Source organism: Salmo salar, chromosome ssa01 (genome assembly GCF_905237065.1).
Source record: "Salmo salar chromosome ssa01, Ssal_v3.1, whole genome shotgun sequence".
In the NCBI taxonomy this organism is placed as follows: domain Eukaryota; kingdom Metazoa; phylum Chordata; class Actinopteri; order Salmoniformes; family Salmonidae; genus Salmo; species Salmo salar.
This window is the reverse complement of record NC_059442.1, coordinates 118,577,708-118,594,938: the sequence shown is the minus strand read 5'-3', so window position 1 is coordinate 118,594,938 and position 17,231 is coordinate 118,577,708. Positions and strand designations below refer to the sequence as shown.

Sequence of the window (17,231 nt, the reverse complement as noted above, 5' to 3'; positions counted from 1 at the left end):
TCACCTGGACACAGAGTAACCATCCTCACCTGGACAGTATAACCATCCCCACCTGGACACAGTATAACCATCCTCACCTGGACACAGTGTAACCATCCTCACCTGGACACAGTATAACCATCCTCACCTGGATACAGTATAACAATCCTCACCTGGATACAGTATAACATTCCTCACCTGGACAGTATAAACATCCTCACCTGGACACAGAGTAGCCATCCTCACCTGGACACAGTATAACCATCCTCACCTGGACACAGTGTAACCATCCTCACCTGGACACAGAGTAACCATCCTCACCTGGACACAGTATAACCATCCTCACCTGGACACAGAGTAGCCATCCTCACCTGGACACTGTATAACCATCCTCACCTGGACACAGTATAACCATCATCATCTGGACACAGTATAACCATCCTCACCTGGACACAGAGTAACCATCCTCACCTGGACAGTATAGCCATCCTCACCTGGACACAGTGTAGCCATCCTCACCTGGACACAGTGTAACCATCCTCACCTGGACACAGTATAACCATCCTCACCTGGACAGTATAACCATCCTCACCTGGACACAGTATAACCATCCTCACCTGGACACAGTGTAACCATCCTCACCTGGACAGTATAGCCATCCTCACCTGGACACAGTGTAGCCATCCTCACCTGGACACAGTGTAACCATCCTCACCTGGACAGTATAACCATCCTCACCTGGACACAGTATAACCATCCTCACCTGGACACAGTATAACCATCCTCACCTGGATACAGTATAACCATCCTCACCTGGACACAGTATAACCATCCTCACCTGGATACAGTATAACCATCCTCACCTGGACACAGTATAGCCATCCTCACCTGGACACAGAGTAGCCATCCTATACCTGGACACAGTATAACCATCCTCACCTGGATACAGTGTAACCATCCTCACCTGGACACAGTGTAACCATCCTCACCTGGACACAGTGTAGCCATTTATCTGAAAGAACTTGAGAATGTCTTGGGCTTTTCCTCTGTCTTTGGATTTCTCTCTGGCAGTGAGCGTGTCATAGGGCACCAGTAATGGATGGTTCCCCCCTCCTGGAACAAGATCAGAGGAAACACTGAGACAGAGAAATACATTTTTGGATGTTTGAAAATAGGTGGGGCGTCAGTGAATGAGAGACGACTTCACACAGTGTCACAGTGACACCTGCTGGGTTGTTAACTGAACTAGAAATCAAACCAGCAGTTAGGAAAATCACGTGCAAAGAAAAACTACTCGTGTACTACTATAGGACGGCATAGAAGCAAGAGTGACAGTTTGGAGAGTACTCGTCCTCGTGTGAAGGTGATGGCATTCCTCCCGCTGTGAACCCAGCCAACACAGTATAGCTGTGGGTCCAGCCAACACAGTATAGCTGTGGGCCCAGCCATAACAGTATAGCTGTGGGCCCAGCCAACACAGTATAGCTGTGGGCCCAGCCAACACAGTATAGCTGTGGGCCCAGCCAACACAGTATAGCTGTGAGCCCAGCCAACACAGTATAGCTGTGGGCCCAGCCAACACAGTATAGCTGTGAGTCCAGCCAACACAGTATAGCTGTGGGCCCAGCCAACACAGTATAGCTGTGGGCCCAGCCAACACAGTATAGCTGTTGGCCCAGCCAACACAGTATAACTGTGGGCCCAGCCAACACAATATAGCTGTGGGCCCAGCCAACACAGTATAGCTGTGAGCCCAGCCAACACAGTAAAGCTGTGCAGCTATCTCAGGTAGTACTCCTGCTGCTGATTCTGAGGTGCAGCTATCTCAGGTAGTACTCCTGCTGCTGATTCTGAGGTGCAGCTATCTCAGGTCTCTTCTAGTTGGATGTCTAGCAGCTATCTAAGGTCTCTTCTAGTTGGATGTCTAGCAGCTATCTCAGGTCTGCTAGTTGGATGTCTAGCAGCTATCTCAGGTCTGCTAGTTGGATGTCTAGCAGTTATCTAAGGTCTTCTAGTTGGATGTCTAGCAGCTATCTAAGGTCTCTTCTAGTTGGATGTCTAGCAGCTATCTCAGGTCTTCTAGTTGGATGTCTAGCAGCTATCTAAGGTCTTCTAGTTAGATGTCTAGCAGCTATCTCTGGTGTCTTCTAGTTGGATGTCTAGCAGCTATCTCAGGTCTCTTCTAATTGGATGTCTAGCAGTTATCTAAGGTCTTCTAGTTGGATGTCTAGCAGCTATCTCAGGACTCTTCTAGTTGGATGTCTAGCAGCTATCTCAAGTCTTCTAGTTGGATGTCTAGCAGCTATCTAAGGTCTCTTCTAGTTGGATGTCTAGCAGCTATCTCAGGTCTTCTAGTTGGATGTCTAGCAGCTATCTAAGGTCTTCTAGTTGGATGTCTAGCAGCTATCTAAGGTCTCTTCTAGTTGGATGTCTCGCAGCTATCTCAGGTCTTCTAGTTGGATGTCTAGCAGCTATCTAAGGTCTTCTAGTTGGATGTCTAGCAGCTATCTAAGGTCTCTTCTAGTTGGATGTCTAGCAGCTATCTAAGGTCTTCTAGTTGGATGTCTAGCAGCTATCTAAGGTCTTCTAGTTGGATGTCTAGCAGCTATCTAAGGTCTCTTCTAGTTGGATGTCTAGCAGCTATCTCAGGTCTCTTCTAGTTGGATGTCTAGCAGCTATCTAAGGTCTCTTCTAGTTGGATGTCTAGCAGCTATCTAAGGTCTCTTCTAGTTGGATGTCTAGCAGCTATCTAAGGTCTCTTCTAGTTGGATGTCTAGCAGCTATCTAAGGTCTCTTCTAGTTGGATGTCTAGCAGCTATCTAAGGTCTTCTAGTTGGATGTCTAGCAGCTATCTAAGGTCTCTTCTAGTTGGATGTCTAGCAGCTATCTAAGGTCTTCTAGTTGGATGTCTAGCAGCTATCTCAGGTCTCTTCTAGTTGGATGTCTAGCAGCTATCTAAGGTCTCTTCTAGTTGGATGTCTAGCAGCTATCTAAGGTCTCTTCTAGTTGGATGTCTAGCAGCTATCTAAGGTCTCTTCTAGTTGGATGTCTAGCAGCTATCTAAGGTCTCTTCTAGTTGGATGTCTAGCCGCTATCTAAGGTCTCTTCTAGTTGGATGTCTAGCAGCTATCTAAGGTCTTCTAGTTGGATGTCTAGCGGCAGCGTGAGCTACAGTTGGACGTCGTGTTACCTTCATCAGTAAAGAGCACTGTTCTACCTATTAAACACAGGAGACAGAGAGATATACAGAGAGGCACAGAAACAGATCAAGAACAGGAAAGCAGTTACAAACTCAAGACCAGGAACAGGTGGTTACTTTGTGTTTTGAAGCTAATAGACAAGAGATAAGTCTGACCTGAAGGACAATCTGTCCTACTGTACGTACCTTTGGCTTCTAGTTCAAGTTTCTTCTTCTTCGCCCAAATATTATGATAGTTCTCTGCAAGCAGTTCTGCCATAGACTGAAAAGAAGGGACATAAGAAACATTCAAGTTAATAATTATATTGGTGCTTACTTTGTCATAACCATTATACACACATCTTGTGTTGCAAGTAACACAGAACTTGTAGCACGTCACTCAGAGTATGTGTAGCGTGTCACTCAGAGTATGTGTAGTGTGTCACTCAAAGTATGTGTAGCATGTCACTCAAAGTATGTGTAGCGTGTCACTCAAAGTATGTGTAGCGTGTCGCTCAAAGTATGTGTAGGGTGTCGCTCAGAGTTTGTGTAGCGTGTCGCTCAGAGTATGTGTAGCGTGTCACTCAGAGTATGTGTAGCGTGTCACTCAGAGTATGTGTAGCGTGTCACTCAGAGTATGTGTAGCGTGTCACTCAGAGTATGTGTAGCGTGTCACTCAGAGTATGTGTAGCGCGTCACTTAGAGTATGTGTAGCATGTCCCTCAGAGTATGTGTAGCGTGTCACTCAGAGTATGTGTAGTGTGTCACTCAAAGTATGTGTAGCGTGTCGCTCAGAGTATGTGTAGCGTGTCCCTCAGAGTACGTGTAGCGTGTCACTCAGAGTATGTGTAGCGTGTCACTCACATGCAGGTCCCGGGACAGTGTCACATTGCTCATGTCGATGGGTCTGGGGCTGAATCCTGGAGCTCCTTCGACAGAGTGTTGCTGGACAGAACACAGAGGGAGAGACAGGACTGTTAGCTACTTGACATGTCCTGTAGTCTCAGATCCTGTTAGCTACTTGACATGTCCTGTAGTCTCAGATCCTGTTAGCTACTTGACATGTCCTATAGTCTCAGATCCTGTTAGCTACTTGACATGTCCTGTAGTCTCAGATCCTGTTAGCTACTTGACATGTCCTGTACTTTGCTCTGACAGGTGAAGGACGTACTGTATATTCCGCTACGCTAAACAGTCAGTGTCTACTGTTGGGAGTGTCCCTACTGAAGCGTATGGAATCAGAGAGGAGATTGTATGACCACGTAAAGGCAATACCAGGAGCAGTATATAATACAATGCATTAGAATGGACGGAGCAGCTGGACGTGTGTCATATAACAGTCAGTAGTGTACGTTGTTACTGAAAGGCTGTGACCGTCTCCCCTACCTGGCTGATCTGAGAGATCCTACGTGCTCTGTTGTGCAGGCTGGCTGGGTCACCCTCCCTGGTCCTCTCTATGCTCCAGCACCACACCACCATCGTCTTCAGAGACTCCTTGATAGGCCAGCGGTACGACTCTTTATCCTAGAGGGAACACAGAGAAGAGACTCAGAGAGAGAGACTGGACGGTAGAAAGATACATCTCACAGGGAAGAGACTCAGAGAGAGAGACTGGACGGTAGAAAGATACATCTCACAGGGAAGAGACTCAGAGAGAGAGACTGGACGGTATAAAGATACATCTCACAGGGGAAGAGACTCAGAGAGAGAGACTGGACGGTAGAAAGATACATCTCACAGAGAAGAGACTAAAGGGTAAAAAGACAAACCTCTTTATCCTACAGTACAGTAGAGAAGATACATAGAGAAACTGAGTCTGACCTGGTTGTTGATGAACTGAGTCTGACCTGGTTGTTGATGAACTGTGTCTGACCTGGTTGTTGATGAACTGTGTCTGACCTGGTTGTTGATGAACTGTGTCTGACCTGGTTGTTGATGAACTGTGTCTGACCTGGTTGTTGATGAACTGTGTCTGACCTGGTTGTTGATGAACTGTGTCTGACCTGGTTGTTGATGAACTGAGTCTGACCTGGTTGTTGATTAACTGAGTCTGACCTGGTTGTTGATGAACTGTGTCTGACCTGGTTGTTGATGAACTGAGTCTGACCTGGTTGTTGACTAACCAATGACACAACACAGCCTAGTGTTCCAGTATGGTCTTACCTTCTCTGACAGCCCTTTATAGGGCTTGAGGAGAGGGTGGGCTTTAGAGGTCTCACAGACCTTGTCCCCGTGAACCCAGCCGTTGGAAAACTGAGACAGAGAGAGAGACACAGGAGAGAGAGCCATGATCAATTAATGAATGAATCAATGACTGAATCAATGAATCAATGACTGAATCAATGAATCAATGACTGAATCAATGACTGAATCAATGACTGAATCAATGAATGAATCAATGACTGAATCAATGACTGAATCAATCAATGAAACAATGACTGAATCAATGAATCAATGACTGAATCAATGAATCAATGACTGAATCAATGAATCAATGACTGAATCAATGAATCAATCAATGACTGAATCAATGAATCAATGACTGAATCAATTAATGAATCAATGACTTAATCAATGACTGAATCAATGAATCAATGACTGAATCAATTAATGAATCAATGACTGAATCAATGAATCAATGACTGAATCAATAATGAATCAATGACTGAATCAATGAATCAATGACTGAATCAATGACTGAATCAATGAATCAATGACTGAATCAATGAATGAATCAATGAATGAATCAATGAATCAATGACTGAATCAATGACTGAATCTGAATCAATGACTGAATCAATGACTGAATCAATGACTGAATCAATGAATGAATCAATGACTGAATCAATGAATGAATCAATGACTGAATCAATAACTGAATCAATGAATCAATGACTGAATCAATTCATCAATTCATCAATCAATCAAGAGCTAGAGACAAACCCCTCACCTTGTCCATGGACCACTTCTCATGGGAATGCTCGGCATATTTATTGACAAAGTAATCCAGTTTCTCCGGGACGTTCACACTGGTTACAGTAGGAACACAATCAAGACGTACAACAAGCGTCACTGTTTAACGCCCATCAGAAAGAAGAGAGTATCTTTGATGTATTCAGACTGAATCAGACTGAATCAACTGAATCAACTGAATCAGACTGAATCAGACTGAATCAACTGTGTCTTACTTGGTGGTGTCCGCTGGCTGTGGGTTGAAGTTTCCCTCGGCGTCCATAGAGGATTGTTTCTCCATCACGGCCACATGGTTACTCTCCATGTAGTCAGGAGGTAGCGCCCCGGCAACAGCACTCAGACACGGCAGAGCCAGCTTAAACAGCTCCTGATCATAGCTCTGGAAGAGAGAGGAGACCGCTACATATGAAGAGAGAGAGAGGGTGTGTGTGTGTGTGTGTGTGTGTGTGTGTGTGTGTGTGTGTGTGTGTGTGTGTGTGTGTATAGTCAGGAACCACAGCACTCAGACATGGCAGAGACAGTTTAAATATCTTCTGGACATACCTCTGGTCGGGAGAGGAGACCACTACATATGAAGAGAGCGTGTGTGTGTGTGTGTGTGTGTGTGTGTGTGTGTGTGTGTACCACATACCTCTGGTTCGTGGCAAAAAGCTAATATGAAGCTTTGTCTCGACATAAAACGCTAATCACTTATAAACCAGTGTGTTGGCGGACAAGATGATGTAAGTGAAGTTACAAGCTGTATTGGATTCCAACTGTATGGACTGAGAAGGGTACGATAGTATTGGTAGGTGATGTTTCCCACTGACCACTAGAGGGCCCTAAATCCTCACAATCTCAGCATCTCCAATAGCTACAACACTGTGTTAAGCCACAGTAGATGAACTGAACACCACAGTACACGCAATCCACAGGAGGTTGGTGACACCTTCGTTTTTCGGGAGGACCGGAGCTCATTGTAAAACGGCCGCAGCGGGAATCTTGCGGGAACGGTATCAAATACATCAAGACGCATGGTTTCCATGGTTTCCAGGTGTTTGTTTTTTTGTCGATGCCATTCCCTTTTTTACTCCGTTGCAGACGTTATTATTATGAGCCCCGTCCTTATCCTCACCAGCCTCCGCTGGATCTAGATCTGTACCTTGCGAGACAGAGCATCAAAGACGCCCCAGAACAGCTTCCTGGAGAGATGCAGCTCTTCGTCCGACGACGCGCCGAAGCTCCCCCAACCGCCCGTCAAACAGTAGTACTTCCAACAACGCTCGTAGTGATTGGTCAACAGCTGAAACGTCAAGATCAACAGTCTACAATCGATAAACGAATACTGAACACCTCAGAAACAAACACACACACAATACTATAATGAAGTTGGAGGAGGAGGTTGGAGAAGGAGGAGGTTGGAGAAGGAGGAGGTTGGAGGAGGAGGAGGTTGGAGAAGGAGGAGGTTGGAGGAGGAGGAGGAGGTTGGAGGAGGAGGTTGGAGAAGGAGGTTGGAGGAGGAGGAGGAGGTTGGAGAAGGAGGTTTGAGGAGGAGGAGGAGGTTGGAGGAGGAGGAGGAGGAGGTTGGATGAGGAGGTTGGAGGATGAGGAGGTTGGAGGAGGTTGGATGAGGAGGAGGAGGAGGAGTTTGGATGAGGAGGTTGGAAGAGGAGGTTCGAGGAGGAGGTTGGATGAGGTTGGAGGAGGAGGTTGGAGGAGGAGGTTGGAGAAGGAGGTTGGAGAAGGAGGTTGGAGGAGGAGGTTGGAGAAGGAGGTTGGAGAAGGAGGTTGGAGAAGGAGGTTGGAGGTTGGAGGAGGAGGGTGGAGGAGGAGGTTGGAGGAGGAGTTTGGAGAAGGAGGTTGGAGGAGGAGGAGGAGGTTGGAGAAGGAGGTTGGAGAAGGAGGTTGGAGGAGGAGGTTGGAGGAGGAGGAGGTTGGAGGAGGAGGTTGGAGGAGGAGGTTGGAGAAGGAGGTTGGAGGAAAAGGAGGAGGTTGGAGGAGGAGGTTGGAGGAGGAGGTTGGAGAAGGAGGAGGAGGAGGTTGGAGGAGGAGGAGGTTGGAGAAGGAGGTTGGAGGAGGTTGGATGAGGAGGTTGGAGAAGGAGTAGGAGGTTGGAGAAGGAGGAGGAGGTTGGAAGAGGAGGAGGAGGTTGGAGGAGGAGGAGGAGGTTGGAGGAGGAGGAGGTTGGATGAGGTTGGAGGAGGAGGAGGAGGTTGGAGGAGTAGGTTGGAGAAGGAGGAGGAGGTTGGAAAAGGAGGAGGAGGAGGAGGAGGAGGCAGAGGAGGTTGGAGGAGGTTGGAGGATGAGGTTGGATGAGGAGGAGGAGGTTGGAGGAGGAGGTTGGAGGATGAGGTTGGAGGAGGAGGTTGGATGAGGAGGAGGAGGATGGAGGAGGAAGAGGAGGAGGAGGTTGGAGGAGGAGGTTGGAGAAGGAGGTTGGAGGAGGTTGGAGAAGGAGGTTGGAGGAGGAGGTTGGAGGAGGAGGTTGGAGAAGGAGGTTGAAGGACATTGTGTCAGGAGATTAGGCCTCATGGCAGAGGAGGAGGAGGAGGTTGGAGGAGGAGGTTGGAGAAGGAGGAGGAGGTTGGAAGAGGAGGAGGAGGTTGGAGGAGGAGGAGGAGGAGGAGGAGGTTGAGGAGGAGGTTGGAGAAGGAGGTTGGAGGATGAGGTTGGAGGAGGAGGTTGGATGAGGAGGAGGAGGTTGGAGGAGGAAGAGGAGGAGGAGGTTGGAGGAGGAGGTTGGAGAAGGAGGTTGGAGAAGGAGGTTGGAGGTTGGAGGAGGAGGTTGGAGGAGGAGGTTGGAGGAGGAGTTTGGAGAAGGAGGTTGGAGGAGGAGGAGGAGGTTGGAGAAGGAGGTTGGAGAAGGAGGTTGGAGGAGGAGGTTGGAGGAGGAGGAGGTTGGAGGAGGAGGTTGGAGGAGGAGGTTGGAGAAGGAGGTTGGAGGAAAAGGAGGAGGTTGGAGGAGGAGGTTGGAGAAGGAGGAGGAGGAGGTTGGAGGAGGAGGAGGTTGGAGGAGGAGGAGGAGGTTGGATGAGGAGGTTGGAGAAGGAGTAGGAGGTTGGAGAAGGAGGAGGAGGTTGGAAGAGGAGGAGGAGGTTGGAGGAGGAGGAGGAGGTTGGAGGAGGAGGAGGTTGGATGAGGTTGGAGGAGGAGGAGGAGGTTGGAGGAGTAGGTTGGAGAAGGAGGAGGAGGTTGGAAAAGGAGGAGGAGGAGGAGGAGGTTGGAGGAGGTTGGAGGAGGAGGTTGGATGAGGAGGAGGAGGTTGGAGGAGGAGGTTGGAGGAGGAGGTTGGAGGAGGAGGTTGGATGAGGAGGAGGAGGTTGGAGGAGGAAGAGGAGGAGGAGGTTGGAGGAGGAGGTTGGAGAAGGAGGTTGGAGGAGGAGGTTGGAGGAGGAGGTTGGAGAAGGAGGTTGAAGGACATTGTGTCAGGAGATTAGGCCTCATGGCAGAGGAGGAGGAGGAGGAGGAGGTTGGAGGAGGAGGTTGGAGAAGGAGGAGGAGGAGGTTGGAGGAGGAGGTTGGAGAAGGAGGAGGAGGTTGGAAGAGGAGGAGGAGGTTGGAGGAGGAGGAGGAGGAGGAGGAGGTTGAGGAGGAGGTTGAGGAGGAGGTTGGAGAAGGAGGTTGGAGGAGGAGGTTGGAGGAGGAAGAGGAGGAGGAGGTTGGAGGAGGAGGTTGGAGGAGGAGGTTGGAGGAGGTTGGAGAAGGAGGTTGGAGGAGGAGGTTGGAGAAGGAGGTTGAAGGACATTGTGTCAGGAGATTAGGCCTCATGGTGGAGGAGGAGGAGGAGGTTGGAGAAGGAGGTTGGAAGAGGAGGAGGAGGTTGGAAGAGGAGGAGGAGGTTGGAGGAGGAGGAGGAGGAGGAGGAGGTTGGATGAGGAGGAGGAGGTTGGAGGATGAGGTTGGAGGAGGAGGTTGGAGGAGGAGGTTGGAGGATGAGGTTGGAGGAGGAGGTTGGAGGAGGAGGAGGTTGAGGAGGAGGTTGGAGGATGAGGTTGGAGGAGGAGGTTGGATGAGGAGGAGGAGGTTGGAGGAGGAAGAGGAGTAGGAGGAGGTTGGAGAAGGAGGTTGAAGGACATTGTGTCAGGAGATTAGGCCTCATGGCAGGTTACAGAGAAGAAGACCTAATGAAAACCTTGAGAGGCATCTTGGTGTGTTCGTTGAGGAGAGGAACATCAAACACCAAGCGTCTCAGCAGGTGCTGCATCATGGACGGCCTCAGTTGACTGCCAAAACAAACACACACACACACACACACACACACACACACACACACACACACACACACACACACACACACACACACACACACACACACACACACACACACACACACACACACACACACACACACACACACACACACACACACACACACACACACACACACACACACACACACACACACACACTCCATTCAGGGAGGCTTATTAAAGGACCACCACCGTAGAAGTAGGTAAGTGTACCCTTAACATCTCTTAGCCACAACTACAGATGTAGGATCATAATTTGAGCCAGTTCTGCTACAGCAGAAAAATAATCCTCCAGTAACTGGAAATGTGAATTATTATGTGGATTATAACAAATTGACTTTTTTCTAAGGGTTGATAATCTAGTCTGACATTTCTAAATCGAAATTACAAACTTCAGAAGCCTTTTAAAACCTCAAATACACTACAAGTTCTTAATTTCCTGCATTTCTGGAAAGTTCTCCTGCAACAGGATGATCAAATTAAGATCCTACATCTGTAGCCAGAAGACAGATAGTCACATAGAGAGTATTTCCCATCTCTAACAGTTGTAACCATCCTTAACCCACAAGTAGCCAGTCAAATATACTAGCAGAGAGTAACCCAAAGTCATTCCTTACCCACAGGTGGCCAGCAGACACTCCTCGATGGCGTCTCTCTGTGCCTTCGTGAGGCAGCATCCCTTAGAGAGACGGTAGACGGTGTGAAGTAGAGAGTCTATGAGCGAGGCGTAGGGCTCCGTCCCAGCGAACAGCGGGGCACACTTAGTGAGCAAGGGCAGAACCGCTGTACACAGGTATCTGTTGAGGGCCAGGGCCATGTCTGTAGCGCTCAGAGCAGCCTGCGGGGAGAAACATAGAGACAACACAGGGACAAGGTTAGGGTCAGCAGGGCGGTAGATTGGAGAAGCAGAAACATGGACGACTAGACAGCAACAGAGAGAGAAATTAGACTTCTCTGATTAGATTTTTAGACTGTTGATTGCACATGTAGTCATTGTCTATTTTTTAATTTATTTCTCCTTTATTTAACCAGGTAGACCAGTTGAGAACAAGTTCTCATTGACAACTGCGACCTGAACAAGATAAAGCAAAGCAGTTCGACACAAACAACAACACAGAGTTACACGTGGGATAAACAAAAGTATGAAATATATACAAAAAAATACAATTTAAAAAAAACATTTACACGGGACAACAACAAAACACGTCCGCACTGCTACGCCATCTTGAGAAGTCTATTGAAAGAAACAGGGTCTCTTTCTCACCATGTCCAGGAAGGCAGGAGCCAGGAGGTCAGACAGGAAGCCCACCTCCATGTATACGTATATATTAATATATAATACAGACTCAGTGCGTCTACAGGGTTAGAGACTCACTGCGTCTACAGGGTTAGAGACTCACTGCGTCAACAGGGTTAGAGACTCACTGCGTCTACAGGGTTAGAGACTCACTGCGTCTACAGGGTTAGAGACTCACTGCATCTATAAGGTCAGGGTTAGAGACTCACTGTGTCTAGAGGGTTAGAGACTCACTGCTTCTATAAGGTCAGGGTTAGAGACTCACTGTGTCTACAGGGTTAGAGACTCACTGTGTATACAGGGTTAGAGACTCACTGCGTCTACAGGGTTAGAGACTCACTGCGTCTACAGGGTTAAAAACTCACTGCGTCTACAGGGTTAGAGACTCACTGCGTCTACAGGGTTAGAGACTCACTGTGTCTACAGGGTTAGAGACTCACTGTGTCTACAGGGTTAGAGACTCACTGCGTCTACAAGTTTAGAGACTCTCTGTGTCTACAGGGTTAGAGACTCACTGTGTCTACAGGGGTAGAGACTCACTGCGTCTACAGGGTTAGAGACTCACTGCGTCTACAGAGTTAGAGACTCACTGCGTCAACAAGGTTAGAGACTCACTGCATCTATAAGGTCAGGGTTAGAGACTCACTGTGTCTACAGGGTTAGAGACTCACTGCGTCTACAGGGTTAGAGACTCACTGTGTCTACAGGGTTAGAGACTCACTGTGTCTACAGGGTTAGAGACTCACTGCGTCTATAAGGTTAGGATTAGAGACTCACTGTGTCTACAGGGTTAGAGACTCACTGCGTCTATAAGGTCAGGGTTAGAGACTCACTGCGTCTATAAGGTTAGGGTTAGAGACTCACTGCGTCTATAAGGTTAGGGTTAGAGACTCACTGCATCTATAAGGTTAGGTTTAGAGACTCACTGCGTCTATAAGGTTAGCGTTAGAGACTCACTGCGTCTATAAGGTTAGGGTTAGAGACTCACTGCGTCAATAAGGTTAGGGTTAGAGACTCACTGCGTCTATAAGGTTAGGGTTAGAGACTCACTGCGTCTATAAGGTCAGGGTTAGAGACTCACTGCGTCTATAAGGTTAGAGACTCACTGCGTCTATAAGGTTAGAGACTCACTGCGTCTATAAGGTCAAGGTTAGAGACTCACTGTGTCGAGCGAGGCAGCAGCCCTGAGGTCGGGCAGGAATCCGACCTCCAGCAGATGAAGCAAGAAGTTCTGGTCCTCTATCCCGTAGACCCGGTCCAGGAACAGCACCATGGCTGCCTTGTGGTCCGGACAGAACCCAGCTGACATATCAGGTTCAACCACTGATCCATCTGGATACAAATAACAGACAGACCAGAGACAGGGTTCAACCACTGATCCATCTGGATACACAGAACAGACAGACCAGAGACCGGGTTCAACCACTGATCCATCTGGATACACATAACAGACAGACCAGAGACAGGGTTCAACCACTGATCCATCTGGATACACATAACAGACAGGCCAGAGACAGGGTTCAACCACTGATCCATCTGGATACACATAACAGACAGGCCAGAGACAGAGTTCAACCACTGATCCATCTGGATACACATAACAGACAGACCAGAGACAGGGTTCAACCACTGACCCATATGGATACACATAACAGACAGACCAGAGACAGGGTTCAACCACTGATCCATCTGGATACACATAACAGACAGACCAGAGACAGGGTTCAACCACTGATCCATCTGGATACACATAACAGACAGACCAGAGACAGGGTTCAACCACTGATCCATCTGGATACACATAACAGACAGACCACAGTCTGGTTCAACTATTGACTGGATACAGATTGGAGACTATATTTTAGGTCAGTTTAAAAGAGTAGTGGATGGTTTTAGTTCAGTTTAACAGAGTAGTGGATGGTTTTAGTTCAGTTTAACAGAGTAGTCGATGGTTTTAGGTCAGTTTAACAGAGTAGTGGATGGTTTTAGGCCAGTTTAACAGAGTAGTGGATGGTTTTAGGCCAGTTTAACAGAGTAGTGGATGGTTTTAGGTCAGTTTAACAGAGTAGTGGATGGTTTTAGGTCAGTTTAACAGAGTAGTGGATGGTTTTAGGTCAGTTTAACAGAGTAGTGGATGGTTTTAGGTCAGTATGGTTTTAGGTCAGTTTAACAGAGTAGTGGATGGTTTCAGGTCAGTTTAACAGAGTAGTGGATGGTTTTACTTCAGTTTAACAGAGTAGTGGATGGTTTTAGGTCAGTTTAACAGAGTAGTGGATGGTTTTAGGTCAGTTTAACAGAGTAGTGGATGGTTTTAGATCAGTTTAACAGAGTAGTGGATGGTTTTAGGTCAGTTTAACAGAGTAGTGGATGGTTTTAGTTCAGTTTAACAGAGTAGTGGATGGGTTTAGGCCAGTTTAACAGAGTCAGTTTAACAGAGTAGTGGATGGTTTTAGGTAAGTATGGTTTTAGTTCAGTTTAACAGAGTAGTGGATGGTTTTAGGTCAGTTTAACCTGTTGGGGCTAGGGGGCAGTATTGAGAAATTTTGAAAAAAATATGTGCCCATTTTTAACTGCCTCCTACACCAACTCAGAAGCTAGGATATGCATATTATTAACACATTCGGATAGAAAACACTCTGAATTTTATAAAACAGTTTGAATGGTGTCTGTAAGTATAACAAAACTCATATTGCAGGCAAAAACCTGTGAAAAATAGATTAAAAAAAATGTGAATTTTGTGACTGTACTATTTAGTGTCATTGTTTTATAGATACCATAGTGAGAAAGGATTCATTTCGCAACTCCTACGGCTTCCACTAGATGTCAACGATCTTTATAAAGTTGTTTGAAGCGTCTAAGATAAACAGAGAGCAAATTAGAATGCAAGGAAGTTGACATGTCGTCACTTCATTTTTTTGCGCCTGCGCATAAATCTGAGAAGCGTGAGTTTGTCATAATTGTTTATCTAGACATAGGATAGGTTGTGTGAAAATATTACTGATGTTTAACGTTAAAAATGGACCAAAAGATGAATGCTAAACAACGTTTGACATGTTTGAACGAACGTAAATAGATTATTTACCAGGTTTTTTTAGCTTTTCGGCGTGATTTTACACCCCCCCACCACGTTTTGTGGGAGCATAATGAATGCTAACTACTTGGTGTTATTTGGACATAAATTATGAACTTTGTCAAAAGAAACCACATTTGTTCTGGACCTGGGATACCTGGCAGTGCCTTCTGATGGAGATAATCAAAGGTAAGGGGATATTTACAATGTTATTATCGATATTAGATGATGCTAACTGTATAGCATAGCTTATTGTTCTTAGCATAGCACCCCGTTTATTGCAAAATGTGATTTCCCAGTAAAGTTATTTTGAGATCTGGCCATTCGGTAGCAATTACGAGATGATAATATATTATTCTTTGAATGACAATATTATAATTTACCAATGTTTTCGAATAGTAATTTTGTTATGTTCACCGGAAGCATTTCAGAGAAGAAAAAATCTGAATTTCACGCTACTGTAAAATGCTGTTTTTGGATATAAATATGAACTTGATGGAACAAAAAATGCATGTATTGTATAACATAATGTCCTAGGAGTGTCATCTGATGGAGATTGTCAAAGGTTGGTGCATAATTTTAGCTGGTTTCTGCTTTTGGTGACGCCTGACCTTGAATTGAAAATGGATGTTTGTACTTTTGTGGCTATGTACTGTCCTAACATAATCTAACTTTATGCTTTTGCCGTAAAGCCTCTTTGAAAATCGAACAATGTGGTTAGATTAAGGAGATGTTTATCTTTTAAATTGTGTAAAATAGTTGATTGTTTGAGAAATTGAAATTATTAGATTTTTGATGTTTTGAATTTCCAGCCTTGTTAGCAATCCTGACTCGGGGTTCATTGCTAACCTGTAGCCCCAACAGGTTTTAACAGAGTAGTGGATGGTTTTAGGTCAGTTTAACAGAGTAGTGGATGGTTTTAGGTCAGTTTAACAGAGTAGTTGTAACGCCCTGGCCATAGAGAGGGGTTTTTTGTTCTTTATTTTGGTTAGGACAGGGTGTTACATTGGGTGGGCGTTCTATGTTCTGTTTCTATGTTTTTGTATTTCTTTGTTTTGGGCCGTGTGTGGCTCCCAATCAGGCACAGCTGAAGTTCATTGTTGTTGATTGGGAGTCTCACACAAGTGCATGGTTTTCTGTTGGGGTTTTGTGGGTAATTGTTTCTGTCATTGTGTTTCACCTGACAGGACTGTTTGGCTGTCAGTTTCTTGTTTTGTTTTTGTATAGTGTTCTTGCTTAATTAAATATGATGAACACTAACTCCGCTGCGTTTTGGTCCACTCTCTCTCACGGCAGTCGTCACAGAATTACCCACCAAACAAAGACTAAGCAGCGGAGGAAGGAGCAGCACCAGGAGAGCAGCATGATGGACGTGGGAACAAATACTGGACGGAGAGGGACCATGGGCTCAGGCTGGGGAGTATTGCCTCCCGCAGTGGGAGATTGAAGCGGCGAGAGCGGAGAGGTGATGGTATGAGGAAAGAGAGGAGGTCAGTATGGTTTTAGATCAGTTTAACAGAGTAGTGGATGGTTTTAGGTCAGTATGGTTTTAGGCCAGTTTAACAGAGTAGTGGATGGTTTTAGGTCAGTATGGTTTTAGGTCAGTTTAACAGAGTAGTGGATGGTTTTAGGTCAGTATGGTTTTAGGTCAGTTTAACAGAGTAGTGGATGGTTTTAGGTCAGTTTAACAGAGTATTGGATGGTTTTAGGTCAGCTTAACAGAGTAGTGGATGGTTTTAGGTCAGTATGGTTTTAGGTCAGTTTAACAGAGTAGTGGATGGTTTTAGGTCAGTTTAACAGAGTAGTGGATGGTTTTAGGCCAGTTTAACAGAGTAGTGGATGGTTTCAGGGCCCACTGTGCAAAACTCCCTGCCGCTCCAGCTTGGATGGACCTTGGGCAATACCTTATACCCCTGCAATGCCTGAGAGGTTTAGTGGGAAGAGTTTCCACCCACCTTTGGCCAGAGTTGGCATGGGAAAGGGTATGCTGATCACTCCTTCCAGGTCCTCTATAGGGATCAGGGAACGTAGGATGGCTCTTATCCTGATGGCCTCGCCCTTCCCTGCATGGATCAGCTGGAAAACACAACACCCCTTCTCAGAGAATGCCTGTATCGCAAAGGTAATGTGCCTTAATGTGTCTGGACCCCAGGAAGAGCACGGCAGCAGCTAATGAGGGTCCGTAATAACGACAAAATACAACTTCAAATGCCCCCTTACTCCCTATATAGAACACTATAGTGCACTACTTTATACTACAGCCCTATTCCCTATATAGAACACTACTGTTGACCAGAGCCCTATTCCCTATATAGAACACTACTTTATACTACAGCCCTATCCCCTATATAGAACACTACTGCTGCCTTCCCCGTAGCTCAGTTGGTAGAGCATGGTGTTTGCAACGCCAGGGTTGTGGGTTCGATTCCCACGGGGGGCCAAGTACAAAACAAACAAAAAAAAAATGTATGAAATGAAATGTCTGCATTCACTACTGTAAGTCCC

The 17,231-nt window shown here is 46.4% G+C and overlaps 1 protein-coding gene across 1 annotated transcript in view; it reads right to left on the bottom strand.

Annotated features, from left to right (window-relative positions):
* The window catches only part of ryr2a (ryanodine receptor 2a (cardiac)), an 812,428-nt gene that overhangs the window by 287,723 nt on the left and 507,474 nt on the right, over nt 1-17,231 (bottom strand). The window contains exons 49-60 of the mRNA XM_045687844.1: nt 16,682-16,802; nt 12,819-12,988; nt 10,977-11,197; nt 10,242-10,332; nt 7,272-7,412; nt 6,346-6,509; nt 6,108-6,186; nt 5,321-5,410; nt 4,544-4,681; nt 4,022-4,102; nt 3,365-3,440; nt 969-1,092 (exon numbers count right to left, since the gene is read on the bottom strand). Coding sequence (XP_045543800.1) covers nt 969-1,092; nt 3,365-3,440; nt 4,022-4,102; nt 4,544-4,681; nt 5,321-5,410; nt 6,108-6,186; nt 6,346-6,509; nt 7,272-7,412; nt 10,242-10,332; nt 10,977-11,197; nt 12,819-12,988; nt 16,682-16,802 — 1,496 coding nt within the window. The remainder of the gene's footprint in view (nt 1-968; nt 1,093-3,364; nt 3,441-4,021; nt 4,103-4,543; nt 4,682-5,320; nt 5,411-6,107; nt 6,187-6,345; nt 6,510-7,271; nt 7,413-10,241; nt 10,333-10,976; nt 11,198-12,818; nt 12,989-16,681; nt 16,803-17,231) is intronic.